The 24,872-nt window shown below is 40.7% G+C and overlaps 1 protein-coding gene across 1 annotated transcript in view; it reads left to right on the top strand.

Moving 5' to 3' along the window:
- Positions 1-24,872, top strand: part of unc5cb (unc-5 netrin receptor Cb) — a 128,561-nt gene that overhangs the window by 59,352 nt on the left and 44,337 nt on the right. Inside the window, exons 2-4 of the mRNA XM_028601485.1 lie at positions 3,033-3,263; positions 10,789-10,932; positions 16,008-16,111. Of these exons, the coding sequence (XP_028457286.1) occupies positions 3,033-3,263; positions 10,789-10,932; positions 16,008-16,111 (479 nt within the window). The remainder of the gene's footprint in view (positions 1-3,032; positions 3,264-10,788; positions 10,933-16,007; positions 16,112-24,872) is intronic.

Genomic DNA, 24,872 nt, shown 5'->3' with positions numbered 1-24,872 from the left:
CTACGTTTTTAACAGTTTTGCCCTCTACCTGATGAATTAATTGATAATGCAAGAAGGCACATTTCATTTATTCATAAACTTTATTTTGAGATCAATCAAGATGCAGCTCATTTATCTTCAAAACTTTTTGTAGTTAAGATGTGGAACTGATATAAAATTAAACTAATATTCAATTTGAGTCTTAAAATATTCACTAATAAGACTTACAATATGAATTAGGAAAACTCACCCCAATTACAGAGCAAAATACAATTTGAATAAAACTGCTGCGAGGACATATTTCATTAAATTTTAAACAGTCAATATGGAGGCAAATTTTCTGATTAAAATCAAGCCACAGAATTACAAATGCTTGGAAAAATCCATATTGCATATCAAACAGTGGAGGCATGCCATGTTAATGTTCCAATTAAAAGTGATATGACACTAAAGAAAGAGAGGGAAAATTATTTCATAATGCATATTTGATTTGTACAAAGTATGGTTATATGTTCCTGAGTATTAGGTTTGTGATTATAGACACCATAGCTAGGTTTCCACAAAGATTGCATCATCTTGAACGTGGCGATGCCAAAATCTTCAAACAATTTTATCATGAAATGTCTTCTCATTGCATATGAATGGAGACAATGGGAGGGAGCCAGAAAAAAAATAATGTTTCTTTTTGAGCTTCTTGTTGCTCTCAGGATTCTGTTCACCAGGGATGAAGGAGGGAGGTGCTGGGATGCTGGGTGTTCAGTTTTGTGTGTGTGTGGGGGGGGGGGGGGGGCAGGGAGAGATTGTGATTGGAAGGAGTGAGGGTCTTTCATTTTATCGTGTGGTGTCTTTTTTTTCATTTCTGGGCTGATTTTTCACTGGAGGGCTAGTTCCATTCACTTGAATTTATTATTTCTCGCACTGAGGAAGTTGATGAATTAGAATATCTGTGAGCGAGTTTGTGTGTGCCTCTGTGCGCATTAATGCTTGCGCGTGTGTGTGAACATGTGAGGCGCGCATCTCTCTCTCTCTGTGTGTAAGGGAGCGACGCTTTCATGGCTGTTTCAGATCTCTCTGCCTCACAGTTCGACAGAGCGAAGGAGCCAGGAGGGAGAGAGAGAGATGGAGAGATAATGGGAATGGAGGGTGAAAGAAGGCTAACACAATCTTTAATGAGTTTCCTTGGCTCTCTTTGCCTGTTTCTGGGTCATGGTCCCCTGGCTAAGGATGTGGGTGGACTGAGGACTATAGAGCAGAAAAGAACAGACTAAGCTAAGGTCTGCTGAAGTAGACTTCTACATTAAACAGTCGTCACCTTCATAAAGACATGAAGGATGATAAGCTCGACAATGTTTCAGCGTTTTTTGTTTGATTAGAGAGCAAAAGAAAGTTTATCAAAACAGCTAATGATCATGATCTTCATTGCACCCAAACTGTATAAGGAGGCGGTTACTCTTAAAGGTCAGAGGACACTTAAGTTTGACTGCCTCTGCTCAATTAGCAGCCGATTAGGAGCCAGAGAGAAGTTGGAACTTTTTCTGTTGAGATCACACACTCACAAACACTCTAAAAGAGAACTTAGCATCATACCCAGAAACACAAACACTTTCATAACAGTACACAGACAAACCCTCCTCCATCGTTGTGGTGAGGATGGCTTTGGTCATTTCCTGATTGGTTCCCCCTGCCCTTTCATTTTCGAGCAATCAACTTCAATCTCTGGCAGGTATGGAGGGAGAGATAACATTAGAGAGACATCGTGGGGAGATATCTGCTCAGCCAAGACATTATTTAGTGCCCCCAAAGCATCCAGGAGGCAACCTCTGTCAGACAACAAGGCTCCAGCGTGTCCACACAGGACAGAGAGGCGGGTAGATAGAAGGACATGGAAGAATTACTGATGGGCTGATAAAGTCTTTTGTTATCCGAACAGTCTGCCTTCCTGTTTCTGTTCTCCTGTGCTATGTTTCTGTCCGTCTGACCAACTCCATTTTGATGTCTCAATCTATGTCTGTCTGGCTGAGTTACTTTCACCGTCTCTCTCTCTCTCTCTCTCTCTCTCTCTCTCTCTCTCTCCCTCTCCCTCTCCCTCTCTTTCTCACCTTCTGTTTCCCACTGTATCTCTGTCTCTATTACTCTGCCTTCTTTCTTTCACACTTGTGAATAATTGATGTCTACCGGTTCAATGGTAAGAATAGAACAGTTCTGGAGGTGACAAATGGGGTGGCGAATAGGCTTCATCCTCCTCTCTTCAAAGAGTTAGAAAGTTAGCCGCGCTCGCTCGTGGGCGTGTATGCCCATATATTTGTGTGCCTGCAATGTTTTGTGGCACTGTGAGCATTTGTTCATGTTTGTGTGTGAGCAAGTGCGTGTACACATGCAGTTGTGTGTATGTGATTTAAGACAGGGAGATGAAAGGGAGTTGTAATTACAGGGAAGCGTATCTGTCTACTGCAGAAGTATCCGAGGAATGGCACAAACTGGGCCAAAAGCCTGAGGTCATTAGATCTGCTGCATGTGTATGTGCATGCATGCATGTGTCTGTAAGCTAGTGTGTGTGTGTGAGAGAGACAAAAGCAAAAAGAAAGAGAGGGAGCAAGAGAGAAAATGTGAGAGAGATCAGCTTATAACTTCAGTTCCTCAGAGTCAACCTCTGAACTCTGCTTCTCATTATTGGCTCTGCCTCTCTCGTTTCTCAGCGGTAGCTGGTTGTGGTTAGACCAAGCAAAGGCCCGGTTTCTGTAAATCCATGCAGCCTTATTGCCTGAGAGGAATCCCAGAATTTCCTGCACTCTAAAATACACTTGTGTAAACATTCCAAAATATCAAATGATAGGGATTTCTCTGTGTGCTGTGCGAATGGATAATCCCATGCAAAGACTATGGTTATAATACACTGTCCCACTGTCTCTTGTCTGCTTTCCTTTCTCTCACAACCCATCCTTTCTCTCTCTTTCTGGGGCTTTCTGCCTCTGTTTTCAACCTCTCCCTCCCTTCATCTTTCCTTTCATCTGTTGCTCCCTCCCTCCGTCTACTTGCCCTCTCTCTCTTCACAGTTGATGATGAATTCATTGGGCTTGGTGATCTTCCGGAAACCTTCCCTTCAGACCCCCCCGAGCCACTCCCTGTGTTTTTGATGGAACCCGAGGAGGCCTACATAGTGAAGAACAAGCCGGTCAACCTGTACTGCAAGGCCACGCCCGCCACCCAGATCTACTTCAAGTGTAACAGCGAGTGGGTTCACCAGAAAGAGCACACTGTGGAGGAGCGGGTTGACGAGAACTCTGGTCAGTAAAATGAATAAGCTGCATACATATTCAAATGTGGATCTAAATCAACTGTCTCATAAAAAAGTTATATTTATATGTAAAAAATTTGAATTTGCAAATGTGTTTTTTATATCAATATAACGAGGGAAAATTAATCTTGAACACTAATTAATATCTTCGTGCTTATGTTTTTAGAAACTCAAAGCAGTTAGTTAAGGAATAATGAAAGATCATTGTATTGGTTAAAAAAATGTTTAAATGGTAACTTTAGCACTTTAAGCATGACACAGGATGCATGTATTGCTTTATATGTCCAAACATTCACCCCGACTTCCACCCTATGACTTCTGTATTAGTAGATCACACTTCCTGGACTGGCAAAAATGTTGCCTGACATCATTATTCAGGTAGAAAATTTGAAGAATAATCATATTTTGTAGGAGGTGGGGTAAATCAAAACATGCACAAACATACACACATTGTTTGTCTGCTAATCTCTACAGGCCAGTTTATTGGATAAATGAGTGGCTTCTCCTTATCTGCAGAAAAAGGCTGAATGAGGACATTGTTTGTATTTTTGGGGCATACTAGCACAACAACTTGTCATATGTGTGCCTTTCAGTGTGTAGTGTGTGTTTATGTACATGTTTGTACGAATCTAGAGGAAATAGAGGTAGCAAAGCTCCAGCAGGGTTGTTTTCAATAGAATTCAGCCCCTGAAGGCACCAGAGCCATTACACATAACAGGCCAGCACTGATTGGCTGCATTCAGCTGCTGTATTGGAAAATGAGTTCTTTCTGTCGCCCACAGGTACCAATCACATCGCATTTACCCTTTTCATCCTACTGTTTTGACACACACACGTCTGCATGCTCATACACAGACACAGCTGCTCCTTCACTTACATTTGAATCTTTAGGTATGTAAAAACACACTTACATGCACTTCAAGGATCTTCAAGGATTCATGCAACAGAACACTGTTGCATGAATCCCAACCTGAAATCCTTTCATTGGACCTTGTGTACTTTAGGAAGAATACACAGATCTGAGGATGTGTTTCATGGTTATGATTATGACAAAGAAGATGGTGAAGGTATCAGCGGCTCTTAGCCTTTGTGTCAGAAGGTTTTGTGCTAAAAGCATCAACATGGAAAACAACCCACACATCACAAACGCACCCACTGTACACAGCCGTATCCACAGGCTATTTACTGCACAGATATTCATTCATTTATGCCCTTGCACACCACACACGCACACACAAACACACACACACAACACCACTAGAGCCCAGTGGATGTGTGTAATCTCTCTCAACCCACTCCATTGCGCTCTGATTTCCCCAGATTGACAGAAAAGGAGCACCGATAGAAACTGGCCTGCCTGGTCAATACCACTGATAGTGTAGCCTGAAGAAATTGGATCTCTCCCCTCCTCTCCCCACCCCTGTGTTTCTCTTTTTCTTTCGTCCTCTCTCTATGTCTCACTTTCATGTTGGCAAGAACTTATGATCTTATGAAAATAAGATAATGAGATTAAAAGAGTGCAAGAGACTGAGAGTGAGGACAAAAACTGCAAATGGTGGTGTTCATTTCGGCTAAAGCCTCCACTGATCTTTATCCAGATGTTTGACATGTTGATATGACAGTTAGGTCCACTTCATATCCATGCACAGGAACAACAGAGCTGTTTGTTTGTGTGTATCGCATGTGTTTGGCACTTGAAATAGAGTAGTGGTCTTGTAATGACAACAGTAGGGTTGGGTGATGGAAGTTTATATCTCCCAAATAAGTGCCTTTATACAGTACTTTTGTCTCATCAAGGGTGAAATACAGTGTGAATAAAAAGTATTCACCCTCTTTGGAAGTCATTGTGTTTTATTGTCATACAACATTAAATCAAAGTAGATAGAAAACAGCAAAACCTGCACCATTAAGACAAAAGAACACAAGCAATAAATACTGCATTAACTAAATACTGACTTGACGGGGTGAATACTTATTGAAACCAGTATTTTTATTTCAAATTTTGTAATTAATTTAGATAACTTTTTAGAGATCTGTTTTCAATTTGACATTAAAGGGTCTTTTTTTGTTGATCAGAAAACACTTGAACACATTGAATCTACTTTGATTCAATATTGTACCACAATAAAACATTTAAACTTGGGGGGTGAATACTTTTTTTAGGCACTGTATGACACAAATAAGAATAATTAATATAATATTTACGTCATAACAACTACCTCCTGCTGAAGGCACAATTTGTGGGGCATCAATAGTTGCAATGTAATCAGCAATAGGGGGCATGATTCAGTGATAGCCTTTCCCTTCACAATTTTCTTCACAGCAAGAAATAACTCACCTGCAGCTCTCGACTGCGGCTTTCCATGAGACCTCACGCAGGTATATTTCCTGGCTAAAGGCTTTCTAATCCAGCGGATGTGACACGCAGTGGGCCATGTGTAGCGCAAGTAACATGCAAAAAAGAAAACGTTTTGTAAAGTGCAGAAGCACTCTGACGTGAACTGAGACCAATTTTGCGTGAAATAATGAGGACGCACATGATAAAAAGCCATACATTCAGACCACATGTACAAAATGTAACTTAGCAGGAGGCAACAATGAAAATAGTGGTGAGAAGGAACAAAGTGTGATGCAATTTTGACAAATGGCCTTCTCCCCAGTGATGATTTAGCTTCAGAGACTCACCCTGCTGTCACCTGAACAATGTAGCCCTTACCTTCCAGTGTTGAGGGCAGGTTGAAGTCTGTTGTGAGCAAAAGGAGCATTGATCTGAGCGAATGCAAATTAATAATAAGTAGGCACAGCTAGTGTAATATACACTGGAGACAGCGTGTCACTCTATCTGAGATATGAGTTAGAAGATCAAACAGGAGTACTCTTCATCTGGCCAGATAATCAGAGCACTTACCCCCCTCCCTCCTCCTTCAATGGCCAATGCCTCCTTTTCTGCCTGTCTGGTATGATCAATAATGTTAGCCAGTGCTAACACTAAGGAGCTAGGCTGGCTCCCTTTAATGACCACATTAATAATGAATCATCTCCAATGAGGCACACTTCTTCAGCCTATTAATGGGACCTTTTGTAGAATAATTTCTACTACTAATGGCCACACTGACGTGTGAAGTAGCCCCTCATCGCTGGTCCTGACACGGGCCACACTTGCTTTGCCCCTCTCGATTGCAAATTGAGTGGAAGTCTGTCTGTTTTGTTGTTCTCCTTGTAATGCTATACAGTGTACTAAGAGTTGCTAGCTGAGCAAACACATGAAGTCACTGGATGAGGTCAGCAGGCTCAGATCAGAGCCCTGCTATTCTGCTAGAGTGAGCCTTCTGATGTGTTGAAGTGAATTACTCTTAAAGTAGATTTTAGCTAGTCATCATTGTCACTTGAGGCTATCTTATGGTGCAGGGGCTTATTCTAACAATATCAAACAAATAATTCACCACTGTTGAACCTTCTTTAAAAACGGTCTGGAGCACAGACAGAAATTTACAGATTCTGGCGTGTGTTGTACACCCTCTGAGAATTAATATCGTCTTATTGTTTCCACTATTGATTTTCCCTCTCATACTGTGTGTGTGATGTTCTCACATCCATCACATCCATCCTTGACATTCTCAAACTAACAGTAAACATCTTCTCACAAAACATTGGCATACAGTACAGACAACCACAGACACACACCCTTTGACGCATGTGGACACACACATACATGCAGAAGCAAATGCGCACACAACAGACTAGGGCTGTCCTTGACTAAAGAAATTCTTAGTCAACTAACACTTATATGATTTTGTCGACTAATCGATTAGTTGATTTAATTGACAGAGAAGTGCGCTTTGAGAGGTGGTTAAGACTAGAAAAGCACAATATAAATGTAGTTAATTAACAATCTGTAAAACTGAGTTTCTCCACAATTAATCCTGCAAAAGCACCACTTTAAATCTTGTGTTTACCATAAATGTGCTCAGAAGTTTCTTGAAAATAAGTAATTAAGCATGAATAAGCATAAAAAATGACTAATCGACTAAAGAAATCTTAGTCGTCTAAGACCAAAACGACCGATTCGTTGACTAATCGACTAAGAGGTGGCAGCCCTACAACAGACGCGGCTGTTCTCCTGCCTGTTGGCACACTGTGTAAATTTTACATGAGAGCTAAGCTGGTGTGTGGGATGTCACTCTGCTTGGTGTGTGTGCCAGAGCAATGAGGCTGTGTGAATGCACTGAACCTGAAATAAAATGGCATGTTCATTTTTTAACCATCCAGTCTCTTCGCATTTTTCATTCAACCATAAATTCAGACACGTACTGCGTAAACCTACTTGAACCGAACAGATCTTGAGTCTTTGTACAAAATGTGCTCATCCAGAAGAAAAGTATAATGGTAATGGTCAAATACATAAAAAAAAAGTAAGACATTAGGATTCCTGTTCCATTGTAGCAATATAACAGCAGTTATAGTCATTTCTATGCTTTGTGATACGGACTCTTTCTTGTCACAATGTCTTCATCATGTAAACTAAACTGAATGGAATGTTTGAGCAATTAAAGGAACAAAGCAATTGTCATATTTTCCTAACATCAAGGTAAAAGGTAAGAATTTGCTACCATTTTCTTGATAAATCTATTGCAGTATGAGTGAGCATACACAATATTTACTACACTGTTTTTTTTTTTCAAATTTCAATTTTAGATTACTGGCAAAGGTTCACAGTGTGTCTCAGAAAGGTCCATTTGATATCTAGTTCAGCAAGTAATGAATTAGATTTCAGGCACAGTTTAGGTTGATTGAATGAACATTGGGACACGATGAGTTATCTGTAACACAATTTCAAGGCAGCTCATGATAATGTCATATCAACAACACACAGCATCTCTTGGGTAAGCTCAGTTAAAAAAGAAATACATAACATGAAATATACAGTATGTAGCTCGAACAATTGTTTAATTTGCTTGCCACAGGGCCATTTTTACAGAAGCATAGTTGTATAATCAGCATAAAAAACACAGCTGCAGCTAATGAAAACAATGAGGATGTTTGATTAAGCTAAGTTTAAAATGACTTAATACTTAGTTTTATTAGCTGCTGTTGTCCCCAGTAGGTGATTTAAGGGGGGATGCCACCCCCCTTATTAGCAAAATGACCAAAATACATTCCTCTTGTTAACCTGCCATCCCCCGTCTCCATCCTTAAGAGGCAGAGAGATTTTTGTTGTTGAATATGTTAGTCTAGTCTGCCTAACTAACTCATTGATCATTTATATGACTGCAGTTTGTGCAATTTGGACCCTATGATCCAAGGCAATGGCTCTGAAATATCAGTAGCCTAACTGTGTATTAATAAATCCATGATGCTGTCCGTGGTGCTGAAGTAGGAAGGTTACTTAAAAGAACCGGTCTTCTCATCACTAGGGTGCTCCCATTGGGCCATCCCATCCTGTTAAAAAGCAACAAACCTTCTCAACAAGTTAGCTAGCTAGAGATTAGCACTAACACCAGAAGCTGTAGGATCTTTACTCATTGTTGTTTTTATAGTATCCGTAGTTAACTTATCTAAAGCCTCTTCCTTCTCCCAATTGTTTTCCAAAAACTGGAGGAGGAATAAGGAGGTAACTGTTACCATGCTTAAATAAAGGCAGGTCAAAGAGTTGGCTGGCTAACTATCCACACCTAAAAATAGTCAGTTAGCTCATTTAATTAAACATTACACTTTTGTTTGGACAAACTCCAGTTTGTACTTCTGAAAACATGGCCACATCATTAATTCCACAACTGTCCCCTGTTTAAATTGGTATGCACTCTGTGCAGCCCTTTTAATTTGTGTCTCCTCAAGAGACATCGGCCTCATCATTGTGATTGAATTGCCAGGCAATGGTGTGCAATACGGACAGAGTGTTTGGGATGTTTGTGAAAACAAAAAAACAAATTTTAAATTAACTTTAGCCATTATAATGTGCAAAAACATAGAGTATAATGTCTGTAAAACAATAATAAGATGTACACATCCCTGTTCATGTAAACAGATTGTTCATAGTAGTTAGTCACTTGACAATGACTCAAAGCTTCCAGGCAGCAGCAGTGTTCAAGTGGTAAGAAATGGCAATATATATATAGTCAATACTATAGGCAGGCTATATGAATATCCACATAACTGCTTAGTACAAGAACAGCATGCACAACTCATTACACTTTGTATTGGATGTACTACAACTGTAACAGAAGACTCCCAGTTTCTGTCATGATGTCAGCTAACAAGTTTGTGTGTGTGTGTGTGTGTGTGTGTGTGTGTGTGTGTGTGTGTGTGTCTGTGTGTGTGTGCATCCCCCCTGGTGTAATGGTGTAGGGAATGCTCACACAAAAGGCCCTTCAGTAGTAACTGAAATACTGGGCAACAATTTGAATGTCACAGTCCACTTTCACATAATTGCATGCTGACCAGGTACATGAGCATGACAGTTCCAGGAAAATGACATCAACTTAACTTTTTTTCCAGTGGACTGCACAACCCCCACATTTAAACCTCATAGAGCAGCACTTTGGGGATGAGGTGGCATTGGATATCCACAGCACGATCTCAGCATGTCTTCTAAAAAATCTGCAGAACTATTGCAGCACTATTCAATAAGTCAATGTGTCCTATAAAGTGTTTCCTACATGAAATTCTGATTGTTCTAGAGGCCAGCAGAACTAGCGACTGTCTTAACACGTATAGAATAATTATCTTTTGTATCAACCCTGCTCATGATGGGTTCAGATATTCAAGGTAAATCCAAGTGTTAATTTTCTCATAATGAAATACGCAGTCTGTCTTACTGTAGTACATTTCTTACTTTTACAAGGACTTTGTGATATCACCATTGTCCTCAGAGATATCCCATTCAATCAAAAAAGGATGATGGATGAACTGAAATAAGGTATGATATTGCATGTGAAGCATCTGTAGCTTCAGTGAATGTTCTCGCACCACATAATTCAAACATATATGAATGCACTCAATTCCTATGCTCGACATACACACACGGTAGCAGCAGCAGCAGCGTAATCTGCTCTAGAGGGGCAGCTGTGGGTAGAGGCATTTGTTTTGGGAATGATTTGTTTGTTTGGGTCCTGGCACCCAGATGAGCAGTAATCAGAGGAGTTAGCAAACAGGATTGTGGTAGCCATGACGCTGAGAATCCTCCCCCACAGGGCCCAGACCCAAACAGCTCAGCGCTCTGGCTCTGGAATCAGGGCCAGACTGACACACACACACACACACACACACACACAGAAATACCCAGTGTCAAGGCATGTGACTGATGTAAATTGTACTGATACGTTTAATAGGGTACTGACGTTAGCATTGATCTCTCCCAGGTGATAGAATACAACATTTCAATGTGTGGATTGTGTAATGGTAGTGTATATGATATCTACTGACTAATTTTTGGTCTGTTTAAGTGCCTCATTTTATTCTCTGTCGTTATGTACTAATACCTTCTCCCTTTCGCTCCTTTCTGTCTTTCCTCACAGGCCTGGTAGTGAGAGAGGCAAGCATAGAGATCACTCGGCAGCAGGTGGAGGAGCTGTTTGGGCCAGAGGACTTCTGGTGTCAGTGTGTGGCCTGGAGCTCTGCAGGGACCACCAAGAGTCGCAAATCCCATGTCCGCATCGCCTGTGAGTATTCTCCCCCTCCCTTCAGCTTGCTCTTTATCCCATTACTCAGTCTTTATCTTCTCGCTTATCTTTGTATTCCTCTCCACACAAAATCTCTTGGCTGCCAAGGAAATGTGTCTCGCAGACCAACTTGTGCATCATGACAGATTTACAGATTCTGGAGATAGAGGCAATGAAAAAAAGGTTTTTACAAACATGGGACTCAAGTGTCCCTTTGAACTTGAGTTGGTAAAAAGCCTACAGAATCTGAATCCGTTTCCCTGTGTACAGTATAAACCTATACTATATAGTGCAGAGGTAGGGGAGAGCTGCAGAAGTGTATAGACAGTAGAGAGGCTACATGTTTATGCCAGTGTTCCCTCTTTTTTTTCCTGTAGGTGGTCCTCATTTGTTCTCTGCTTGTGCATTACACAATTTTTTCCAAGTAACGAGAAACATTCTGTTCTCTAAAGTTTGGGCTCATTTTTAACTGTTTCCCAAAAGATCTGCCAATCAAAATCTGAAAAAGTTATAAAATCCCAGAGGACAAGGTGAGGAAAGCAGAGTTTGTAAGAGTAGCTATAAATGTGACATCAAGGCAATGCTTCTGCAACACAACACTTATTACATAACACAACCGCTTACACACTTCTTTTGTAGTATCAGCTAGATCATCACACTTTCAACTCCTGTCTAAGTCATTACAAGGCATTGTGACTGACATGTCATGTTTTGACTTGTGGCAAACAAAATGCAACACCCACTTGCAGCGTGTGTTGTAGTCTGCATCAAATATATTGGTATCACTGCTGGATAGGGCTTGATAGTGATATCACTTGAGCTTAATATTTGGCTGGCATCTCAGTGCCACTGTCAGAATGATTTCATTTTCACTTAGTAGCACAGTATGGAGTCAATATCCCTGGTTTTCACTTGATCTATTCCATTTAGAGTCAGTTAGCAATCATATACCTGTCCCTCTCAATTCATATCTCACCTAACTCCTTTTCCTTCTCTGCATTGTTGTATCACTGTCTCTCTAACTCTCTCTCTTACTGGTTCCCCCTGTTTTCTGTATACATTTCTTTGAATTCAGTGTATTCCCTCTTTTTCAAACACCAGTAGTTATTCTCATTACTGCTTCTGTTATACTAGCCTGGTGAATCAGAATCATGCCTCTCAGTCTCCCGCCGAGCCCACTCCCGCTGCTCCACCTCCTATAATCACCCATGATGAGCAGCCTTCCAGCACTAACCTATCCCTCAAATCACAATGGACCCCTCTTCCCCTCCCATTAGCTTCCGCTGAATGGATTAGCTCCTCTGCTGTGCTTTCTCTTCAGGCAGGCTTCTTGTCAGAGCCAGGCTCTATCCTGTTAGGCTAATGGAAACTGGGCTTGTTTTCCTCTCCTCTCCCATCATCTAAACATATACAGTTTAATCAGACGGTGAGTCAGAGCCAGCGCTGGCGAGTTAAGAGGTTGTTTTGTTGAAAAACTGCCTTTTAGACTTGCAAAAAGGCTGGTCTGACTAAAAGTATTGTCCAAGTTTCTGTGTGCCTGTTGGAGGAAGAGAGAATGTGTAAATTCCCTGTGATTGCCTTTTTGTCTTGTCACCTTGTTTTGATTGGCCACCATAGTTGGGAAACAGTGATTGTTTGCCAAAGAGAGGCAATAAAAGCATGTGCACAGAAGCAAATTAAATAAATGAATCAAATTAACTGAAATGCCTTTCAAAAGATTGTTGGAGGGTAATGTTTACTGAGAAAGCTGGAAATTGATTTTCTTGTTTGTTTGGGCCTTATATTTTTATGAGTACAACATAACAAGTAAAATCTCAACTTTATTACTAGTGATATTTTTTTAAAGTCTTAATGGTCATTCCTAATCTATGTTTGCATTAGTACCTAATGATTTACTAAGCAATGATTTTTGAAGTATGTTTCTGAAGTGTAAGGCTGGTGTAATTTAGCTTGACAAGTAGTCCAACATATGTACTTAAGGTAATGGTTGTCATGTCATGTGAATCCTTCTGAGGGCGACTGAGGCTGAAAGATTTTGTCTGCTGAGGAGGGAATGGTGTGACTCCCACAGGAATGTCGTCTCAGCTGGTCCCACACCCTACAGTGTCCCACAGTACTGTTCAGGGTTACGAGAAGTGAGAAAAGGAGACTCCAGAGGGGAAAGCATAATTTAAACCCACATCCAATATACAGTGCAAAATAATCACTTGCATGCTATTTACTGTGTTTCAGCAAGGATAATGCCAAAGGTTTGCAAATCATGATGAAAACAATACAAGCACTGGGTGTCTAATTTTAGTTTAACAGGCTGTAGTTGATCTGCTACTTGAAGAATCACTAATGCAAACAGGGAATATTTCACATTAATGCACAAACACTGGCCTATGCCATTAATACTAATAATGTAATGCAGACTACAGTATACTGTGATGTATATGTTCTGTACAGTAATGCATCCACTTGGTGGTAGTTGTGGCAGTAACAGACTCTAGTTTAACACTAAAATAATAATAAAAAAGGACTGTGGGTTTTCTGGCAACAGAAACAGAAATGTAACTAGGCACACAGAATAGGAGGGCTCTGCCTCCAGTCACTTGGTGGTTTTGTTTCTGGAGAGAATGCTGTAACAGCCACAGGTTAAGCACCAATTGGAAATCTGTTATTTTTCAGTACTTTTGATACTATTGAATGTATAAGAAATTGTATCGTTTTAAACGTGTGGTATCGAAAAGTATTGAAGTATCAAAACTTTTGATGCGTTTAAGGAGGTTATATGGCTTTAAAGTCCAAGTTTTTACCTCTTCTCATGATAAACAATCTCTTCCAATTTAAAGCATGTTGGGCCAAACATTGCACACTGGTGTTGGCTGCTCACCTGTCATACTGTGACTATATCTTCTTTTATCTTTCGGAGGCAGTTTGAACTAGGATCCATCTCTACATTTTGTAGTTATGACATCTGAGCAACAGTAGAATGACTCTTCAAACGACAGTACCCCTTTGAGACAGATTTGATCCTTTCCTTACCTTTCCATCTTAAGAAAAACAAACAGTTTGTTCCTGGATCAAATTCAATAAAGCTCACAGAATATGCCCCTCTAGTCATTCCCTCTTTTAATTTCATACCAGACGTTTATAGAAATTGCTTTCAATTCAACACTTTCAGCTTTTATAATACATTGACATTTGTGGAGTTATGGCTTATCCCCCTGAAGACACGCATATGCACAGGTTGAACTGGTGGATGTCATTGAATTTGTTATTTTAAGGTTCATTTATCCAAATAGAAAATTAACCTTATAAAATGACTATAGGTATTCTTTTGGGCCTCCGGGTTTAGCCTGATCATGTATTCTGTAATAAGAACATGATCTAGTTTCTCCTGCAGGGGATGTGGAACAGTTAGCTGAACAGTGTCTCTAAGTTAATGTCTTCTCATGTAATAGCTAGTGAATAAAAAGAAAGCAAGTAATGAATAAATTTAACCTGCATCTTGATCAGATTTTAGGGATGTCTCTTGATATTGCATGAAGTAAATCCTACGAGAAACTAGTGAGAATGCCCTGTCCTTGCTATATGCATATCAATCTCCTCAGACATTGAAGAACAGTTTTTTTTCCTATATAGATGTGGGTGCTGTAGCCTAAACATTTCTACAACAATTGTACCCAGGAGTATTAGACTTATTATGTGCCGTGCCATACATTCTGTGTCGCTGTGACTGAAGGGGCTTTCAGTCTGCAGTATACTCGCATCTAAACCTTAAATTCAAAACCAATGTGCTATTGTTGTAGCTATCTAATATAATAAATATCTTTTATCTTTTTTATGTTGGCACACAATGTCAATATCAGTCCATTACTGTATTAATTGCGTTCTGTGAAGAAGAATTGCCATATCTTTTCCACAGATCACCGGCAACCAGGGTGATTTCTGGGTTTGTTTCCATGGACACAGTTAGGTGTAGGTAGAAAAAGAAACTGAGGAAATGTGTTGCTATCAGAAATGTATAGATTAGAAGTAAAGTAAACACAGACTCCCAACACTTGTCTTACTGTTGCAGCCTTTTTTTGCAGTTTTATTAGAGCTGGATCTCACACAGTCGTTTAACATGTATATTTCTTGCTTAGTTCAACCCTTAATGTTTTGAACTTGACTTTATGGTTCGCTATAACCTCTCAGGTTGTAGTTATGGCAAAGACATCATTTTCAACTTCGTTTGTCTCCCTCTTCAGTCATGCTTTTCTCTGTTAGCTAGACTGGCTTGGTGTTAATGGTGGCATAGTTGCAGAGTTCAGTTCCTGCCAGATTCTGTATATAGAGTTGTTGTATAAGAAAAGCATGTCATTTTCAAGCATGCTGTGGTGGTTACTGCTTTAGATTGAATGTGTCAGTAAAAAAGGCGTGTGTTTTCTACGAATATTGCGAAGGCTGTGGAAATGTTATCAGTGGAGTTTGATTGTAGATTTGATGCTTCAGTAACTCCAAAGTTCCCAAATAGAACTGTAACTCCCCATTATGTCCTCTTCTCTCTCCTCCCACCCCTCCCCTCTGTTGTTGTGTATGATGCCTGCTGCTCCTGTCTCAGTCTGTGCAGCAGATTATGATATATGTCTAATGGGCTTTGGGTTCCAGTGTAGCATGACACCTTCAGTAATCCTGCTCTGTCAGCTCCATCAGAGCTCTCACACCACAAAAATATTGGTTTTTCATTGGAGGGCGAGTGATCCCCTTCTCCCTATCTTCCTTCCATCTACTTCAGGCAAGTTTATCTGTGTGACAGGGAGATAGAAAGAGAGCTTGCATCTCAGTTACTGTTTCCAACATTTAAATACACACTGTTCGCTCAGTGGCTATTATTATTGATGAGTGACCCCGCCTTTTATTTTAAAGATTTATTGTTAGTATACCAATACTATTATTATTATTATTATTATTATTATTATTATTATTATTATTATTATTATTATTTAATAATAAAGATAGCTCTCAGAACAGCCCTCACATCTACTGTACCTGTCAATGACACAGAGGTAAATATTGATTCACAACATATTTCTGTCTGTTCATTGTAGACCTGAGGAAGACATTTGACCAGGAACCTCTCGGGAAGGAAGTGTCACTCGAACAGGAAGTGCTGCTCCAATGTCGCCCACCTGAAGGCATCCCAGCTGCTGAGGTAAGGTTAAAAAGACATTTCACTGAGCCAGTGCAATGTAGTTGTTAGGATAATTATAGTTTTTGTTTGAAAAGATAAGTTCTAATATGCACTTACAGGCAGTTGTGATTATCCAGACTAAGCCCAACAAAAAGTTCCTCGCCTCAAATCCAATAAACTGGCTGCTCTGAAAAGAGGTTTATGTGAAGAGCTTTACTGACTTTTTTTTTTAGGGTCGGTTTCTGCTGAAATGTCGACATCATCTCTGGTGTGATTTTTAAACAAAAAAAAGTATCTAATGGGTAGTTAAAGTGCTCATCTCCCACATAGTTGTATATTTAGCACATGCATTTAATAGCATGTATTACATTTTTTGGTAATGCCAGTCATTGGTTCTGTTCTTTTATAACACATGAAACGGTGAAAACTGTGTTGATAGCAGAATTTGCCTTCAGTTTTGAACTCTGCTCATTTCAGAAGTTGTAATGTAATAACACTAAATAAATCTGACACAGTCCAGCGCACAGATAAGGACATTTTTTCACCACTGCCTGGGCTATTTAAGCTGTTTGGGTATTTCCTGAACATGGGCCAGTCACTGCAATTTGGTCAGAGGAAAGAAAATTTTAATTATCTGCTGTAGGGAAAAAATAAAATAAAACCAGCTTTGTCCCTGTGTTACCTTCGCTCAGCCAATATCACCCCCCTGCTCTACTTCCTCCCTGCCCTACAGTAGAACACTGTTATAGCTGCATTTGAAAAGACTCAGTTGAGATTGCAGGAACATAAATAGCGGATGAAAGGGTGGTTTGATGGGTGGGGGGGCTTTTGTTTTTTTTTTTTTTTTGAGTTGTGGGTGTTGGGACCGAACTCTGTAAAGGCTTGTGATTGACCTGGAAAAGCCGAGTTAAGTGAGTGGAACTGCACAGCATTTATCCCCGCTTGAAAGTGCTGACAGGCTAAATGGACTAAAGTTTGGGACTGGCACTCCTTATACAATCCAGGCTTCAGTCTGATAGTACTGCTCTAACAGCCATATAGTATTGGTGATTCTGCCATCTAGCTGAGGTCTCTCTGTCAATCCTGGATTGGCTCAGTGCTGCGATTAAAGACTCAGCTGGGGTCCAATCATGACACATCTATGCTTTCTGAGATATGGAGTTGCTGTGGCAACCCAGATGTACAATGAAGGGTAAATAGGAGGCAACATTAATAGCATTTTCAGTCTGGGTAAAGTCGGTAAGCATTTGTGTGTAATGTACAGTAAGTAGAATCAATGTTATTTTAATGTAGCTATCAATCGGGAGAAAAAATATTGTGTAGTCAAGGAAACATGTTTTACATTATGAGGTCAAAATTTAAGATATGATGTGTGGCATTTGTAGCATATTCAACTCTTCTAAAAGAAAAAAAAGAATAAACAGATTGTCTAAAATTCTCCCTGCATGCGTCATTTTCTATATTCTGACTAAAAACAGAGATAGTTTTCTCTGTTTACTTTTGCTTCTACAATAGAATTGGATTTTGTGTGTACAGAGGCACTTTTTCAGCTTCTTTAATTACTCGCATTAACCTAATGGCTTAAAAAAAAAGACAACAGTTCCGTTCCACAAGTTGTTTTTCCTCTTTTTTTCTGAACTCAAACACAGCTGCCTCAGTGGAAAAAAGGACAAAACTGAATGCTGCTTTTTCATCTGTGTTTGTCAGGCCTTTTCTCACACAAGCCCGCCAGAAAGAAAAAAGCAGATGGGCTAAGTCTGTGGTTACATATGAATCTGCAGAAATGTGTAGCAGCCGTTGTGAAGAAAAGATCCGTCATATTTCACCCACAAGACAAAAAATAATATAGAGGGGATGAGATAGGATGAAGGCAGAGGGAGAGGAGCTGTTGTGGTTTGTCAGGGTTGGATCCAGTCAGTTGTTGTCAGGCCTCCAGTTGGCTGTCAGTTCGCCCTGTGGTTCCTTTACAGGCCTTTGCCTAGCGAGGGAGAGGCTGGCAGGATGGTAGGCTGTGGCTGAGCCATAAAACCCATACTCTTACTGCACTTTTGTTAAATCATGTGGACTGTATGTGATGGACATTGTGCTGTTTGGCATTGAAAGCCAATCTTTCATGAACAAGACAAGCAGAACACACACACACACACACACACACACACACTGTACACTGCATGCACTGTATAGTCACATCCCCACATTTGCACATATACGTGCACATGTTGGAGTACCAGTAAGGACGATAACATGTCTGCATGCACACAGTAACATGCTGCCAACGACTCAACTGAGCACTGAAAGTCTATCTAATCTATTCTATAGAGTGAACAGTGTGATTTTGGCTGACAAGCTGGCAGAAAAAGATTTACTGCTGATGAACTGGAAGAAGGACTCAGACGTTTGTGCTTCCTCTTTTCAAACATAATAAAAGAGTTGTATCAGGAAAATCTGTTACTTGGGTTCATAGACATTATATTACATACACATTCTATTGTCATTGTTGATGGTACTAAAATGAAGTTTAACTGTTAGAATAGTGTCCCAGCTAACATTATAATGGTTGCAAGCACTGACATTTTTTTGACACTTTGAGGTTGTTTTATATTTTTACTTCAATTTTAATTAAGATATTTTGTTGAGATCGGCTGTAATTCCATATTTTTGCAGCTGTTTTAGACATCAAGACATCAACACACACACACACACACACACACACTTCACTGCCAACATTGCTGCAACTACCCGATTGTGTAGATACATGCTGCATAACATCAGAAGGATACGTCCCCTTCTAACGCAGGAGGCGGCTCAGGTTCTGGTTCAGGCTCTAGTCATCTCACGTCTAGACTACTGCAACTCCCTCCTGATTGGCCTGCCTGCATGTGCTCGGCTTGTCTTCAACCTCCCCAAGTTCTCTCACACTATACCGCTCCTCCGCTCTCTTCACTGGTTACCAATTGCTGCCCGCATCCGCTTCAAGACACTAGTACTTGCATACAGGGCCACGGACGGATCAGCCCCAGCTTACATCCAGGACATGGTCCAACCATATACCCCATCCCGCCCACTGCGCTCTGCATCAGCCAAACTGCTTGCTGCCCCCTCACAGCGAGGGAGAACTAATTACTCAACGAAATCCCGACTGTTCGCTGTCCTGGCTCCCAAATGGTGGAACGAGCTCCCTATCAATATCAGGATGGCCGAAAGCCTACACATCTTCCGCCGAAGGCTAAAAACACATCTCTTCTGAATACACCACGGATAAAAAAAAAACCCTGCACTTTCATATATCTCTTTGTAGCTTTGCTTATTTAAAGCTAATGTACTTGCACTTACTACTTGTTGTCGGGAGTTTGAACTTTCACAGTTGAAAGCACTTAATTGTAAGTCGCTTTGGATAAAAGCGTTAGCTAAATGACATGTAATGTAATAATGTAATGTAATGTAACACACACACACACACACACACACACACACACGTAGATTCTCAGAGCTACAAAGCCCATGTTCTGGAGAATCAAAGTAAGTCAATCACAATTGGTTTTGATCTCCGATTACAAAGTGGAACTGCACCATTTTATGTTATCCAGTGTCAGTCTTGTGTTCCCTCTCTTTGTCCTTCCACTTTTCAGATGATTTACATTATAGGTTTTCACAATGGTTTACCACAGTAATGACGTTCTGTGATTCTATTTAAGTGGTTTTGGATTCTTTGTTGGCTTCCTGCAGCGGCTATTGCTTGGAAAACTAAACATTATGCTGAATAATCAGGATTGCTCCTGTGATAATGCAGCGACCTTTTATAAGAGAAGATATAAAACAGTTCCCATTAGACATCTCAGAGGTTTTCATATTTGGAGTTGAGTCTGAGGTATTCTGGCCCTTATTTATGACAGGTTATTCACACTTGATACATTGATTTTCTGCTGCAAAGATTGTCCCTGAGTTGTGGATTACACACACACACACACACACACACACACACACACACACACACACACACACACACACACACACACACACACACAGACAACAAGCAGCCAGCATTTATTTTGGCTCTCCTTGCAACAATTACCAATGGAACTTTGGCCTCAGAGGACTGAAATACTGCAAGTGAGGTTTCTAAAATAGCACAAGGATTCAGTCATCTGAACCTCTTGCATGGTCTGAATACATTAGACACTCACCAGGCTCCCTAAAAGTCATTGTTACACGTTTCCATGAACATGAATATTTGATATATACTTAATCAAGAGCAGAAGGAAAATGTAACTGTTGAGACTATTCTAGGAAGGAAAGGAGAGGGAGTGATTTGGTAGGGAAGGCTTTGTTTCTGTGTTACGTGGGCTTACTTGCTGGGTGCTGCCCAGTAATAAAGGTAAAGATAGGGATGGAAGACTTTTCATCGGCTCAACACTGATCCTTCTTTTTGAATACCTCCATGAAGCTCTTTTAATCAGCATCTTAAGGCCCTCCACAGAAGTAACAGTGGCCTCTTTTCATACTCAAAAACATGTGGCAGGCTCATAAAATTGACTTAAATCTCCTTTTGTGAAAAAAATGCAGCTTTATTGTTCCTTTCTCTTTTCTTCTCCTATGCCTTCCATCTCCCACTCCAATTGAGAGCACTTGTCACAGCCCCAAGAGAAAGACAAGAGTTCAGAGGTGATGCAGCACAGTGAGCTGCTGAAATCTGTTTCCATGGAAGCAGGATTTTAATTCAGGCATCTCCTCAGTCAGCCGGGGTCCTGCCGTGTTATCATGGGTAACGAGTCATTGATGCTCTGCAGGGAAGAGGCCCTGCTGCCATGATTAAGTCCATTGGCTTTAACGAGAAGAAAGCCAGGAAACACAAAGATCTTTATTTCACACTCCCTCATCCACAGAAGTGAGAAAACTAAGTCGGATGAATTTAGACAGCTGGGACTGCAGCCAGAGCCAAATATAATGGTTTCACATGCAGTTCTGTGAATCCATAGGGACAGTAGATGTTGTTATTAAGCTCAAATTATGTTTCATCGCTTTTTGTTATTGACTAAGTTTGCCGATAATGACTCTCAACATTGAGTGTTATGTTATAAAATCTTATCTGGCTCGAATATCTTGACTGTGGCACGTAATGGAGATCCAGCATCTACCGTTTCCAACACATCAAACCATGTAAATGTCAGTGATTACTGTTGATTTTAGGTCCAGTTCCACTTAATAGGCGGAACTGCGCAAACGGCAGCTCGTGAGGTCACCTTGTCAAAAAATAGCTGAGCGCTTCCTCCCAGTCCAAATGATGTATAGTGTAGTTATGAGGGGGGTCAGGAATGTCAGGAGTAACAACACTTCAGTGCCCAGTGAAACAGGAAGTGTGTTTTCATTAAGGTTACCCTTGAGAGAGAAAGTGTCAGGAGGCCAGACCAAATCCCTCTGGCAACCAACCAAAGATTGCCCTTCAGGCACTCACCTGTCAATCACTGCAGTTTCCCTGTGCAAAGGCTGTGATTTGCTCTAATAGCCCAACATTTGTGAGCTTTGCTGTCCTCAGTTAGTCACTGCCCTTTCTACTGTTACCTCCTATTGGTCAGAAGCACTGCTTGGGGCTCTAGTAGGATAAACTGATACTAGAAAACAAACCCAAGAAACTATCACATAGTATTGGGGCTACAAGAGCAACTTGTGCATTAAAATCCCTTATGCCATTCTTTGTGTTTTAATAAGTGGTTCACCTGCCATCACAGTTTTCTCCCAAACCCTTTAGGTGAACACAGCTCTTTGTTTACAATTCCAAAAAGGGCATGAAATGATAAAAATCATATTTCTCTACGCAACCTGGAATCAGATGGAAGGTGACTTGGTGGATGCCAGGTGGTATTTTCATTTAACATGGAAAGGAGACGCAAGTTTCATTTTGGTTTAAAATGTCTTCATCACTTTAAAATGATTTTTGAGCCATTTACACTGAACTTGTAAACCGGTTCGAGCATTTTTATCCCTACTCCTGAAAGTAGTTTTGCACTGTATACCGAGAGAGTTCTGACCTCTATCAGTGCACAAAAACCCCTCTCCCTTGGTGGAGATATCAACTGAGCTTTTCTAAAGGCCAGAGGAGTCTCGGGGAGACCAAGGACTGCAGAGTGTATCGCACAGTTCTCCACCTTGCAAAGCTGCAGCCTTAGTAATGGTTTATAGTAGTTTATTATTTGATATTTCATATAAAAAGGGTGTGTGTGCCATGCCTCTCTGCAGCCAACTTGTACTTGTCCACCCACACTTGAATGTATCAAAAGATTTTGGTTTAAAAAAATAATGTATCGTATAATTGCAGAAATCCCATAGTCACATTATCACTATCGAAATATAAATAACTGTTTCGTGGGCCAAAGATAATCAATCTACCAAATTCTAAACAAATCCTTTTTTTTATGCCTCAATAACCAACAGACAAAAAGAGAGTTGTAAAAACATAAACTCCCCCAACTTTATGGGGCTTCCACAGTAGGCGGTGAGTGATTCTAGTAATCATATTTTAAGAGGCATATGAATTGCGCAAGAGAAAATGGAGAGAGTTGTGTTACAGCAGTGAAGTGTCTGCCTGTCCTTGGAGCTGGTTTAAGTAACGGCTGTTCTCCTTCAGCAGACTGTGGAGAGCTGAAGGCAGGACTGAGCTGGAGGAGGCCATTACTCCTGGCTCGAGTCTTAGTGATCCGTCTTCTGTATGGACACCTGAACCACTCCAACAACTTCACTACTAACTCTGTTACCTCAACCTCTCTCCTTCGCCCAACCACCATCCCATTCCAACTCCTCTACATACTGTACACCCTTATGAACACACATACAGATATAGATACAAGCAAGCAATGCAGGCATACACACACATTCAAACATTTTTTTTTCATCACACCTTAAGATATCACACCTTAGTGCATTTCAGCTTCTTAATATTTATACCTCTCACATTTGTATTCTTGTCATGCAGGCATATGCAGAGCATATGGCTTGTTTTCTCGTAGTGAATGATTGAATAATCCGTTTATAACCTTTTGTGGCTCATTCTCCAGGTGTGTCATTCAAGCCTGCGGCAGATATACTGTATACTCTACTGTAAAAACAAAAAGGTAAATGAATAAATTACATTGGATAGATAGGTAGACTTAATGTGAACGAGCAGGAGAGTTCATAATGACTTCTCTGTCTCATAGTCTCATACGTTTCTGTAGAAAAAAATTTTCTTTCCTCCCCGTTCTTCCTTTTCACACCCCTCTCCACCCCCACACTCTGCTGTATGTTCTATTTCTGACACAACAGCGATGAGTAATGAATGGTTTTGCCTTGCACTGGTTTTTAACAAGTGTGAGTGTAACGAGTGGATTGTATACAGTGTGTTCTGTATATTGGTCTAATTAGAGTTGTGCTGGCACACCCTGGCAGTGCACTGCAACATCCCACTCGATGGTTACAGCCTGGTCTGCAGCCAGTTATGTTTGCTAGTGGGAGAAGAAGTGACAGTGGAGGGACACTGAAGTCCCACCATGGTGGGTCGCTCAAAGACCTGAAGGCTAAATGTGTGTGCTCTGCTCTAGCATCCTGTTTCAACATGAAGTACATCACAATAAAGACACTGCTTCCACGATGTACACCACCTCCTTTGACAGATTGCTTTTTCCAACCTGTCTTTATTATTTTTGTCAATACCATCCGATACATTCTGGTCTGTGAATTTTCCAGAGCTCAAGAGATGAAAAAGCTGTCTCCGTTCAGTCGAATCTTTCTTCTTTGTTTACCTCTCACTTTAGTCTTTCCCTACTCACTCGTTCAGAGTGTTCGCCTCTTTGTAACCTTTTTCCTCCACTCCTTGTCTTTATTCTGACTTGTCCCTCCTTGCCTCTCAGTGATGACCAGATATTTTGGCACACTAGTGACGTACTCCTGCTGCACGTACATTGCTCTCCTTCTCACTTATCTATCTCCTTCACCTGTCTTTCTTTCTGTCTGTCTCCTTCTCTTCTTCTCTAGGTTTAAGTTCCTGTCTTACTGTCTCTCTCTGTCACTTGGCTGTCTCCAACCAGAGTCTTTATGACTGTTGACATGTGGCAATTTCCCTTCGTTAATGAAAAGAAATGTGCCAATTACCTCTCCGGATGTTTCACTGCCAATCAGACACTAACGAGCTGCGAGAGATTTTGTGTGTGTGTGTGTGTGTGTGTGTGTGTGTGTGTGTGTGTGTGTGTGTGTGTGTGTGTGTGTGTGTGTGTGTGTGTGTGTGTGTGTGTGTGTGTGTGTGTGTGTGTGTGTGTGTGTGTGTTTACATGTCTGTGCAAGTTTGTGTATCTCTGTCTATGTGCATGTTTGAGTCTGTCGGTATGAGATAAAGTTGGACCAATGCAATATGAGATGTGTTCTTCTGCTGAATTGTATTCATTTGAAATCTTTTCACAAGTGTGGTGTAGAGATCGGCTTACCTTTTCATCTCTGGATTTATTAATGAGTCCTAATTATAGTCGGTGCAGAATAAATGATGGGTGAACTGTTGCTCACTTTTGCTCTCTCACACGTTCCCACTTCTGACACGAGTTCCTACTACTCTCTGTCCCTCGTCACTCCGTCTCCCTCCCACCCCTCCATCTGCGCTGAAAAGCTCCTTTGTTCAATTTTTAATTACCTTCTCATATAAAAGTGCTCTTGACATCTGAACGCAGCACGTTTGGAGAGGCTGCCTGTGTGATTGGTGCAAAATTGGATAACCACCTCTTTGTATCAGCTGTCAATCTCTGTTCGAAGAATAGACATTTTA

Source organism: Perca flavescens, chromosome 16 (genome assembly GCF_004354835.1).
Source record: "Perca flavescens isolate YP-PL-M2 chromosome 16, PFLA_1.0, whole genome shotgun sequence".
NCBI lineage: Eukaryota > Metazoa > Chordata > Actinopteri > Perciformes > Percidae > Perca > Perca flavescens.
This window is presented reverse-complemented; position numbering and strand designations above follow the sequence as displayed.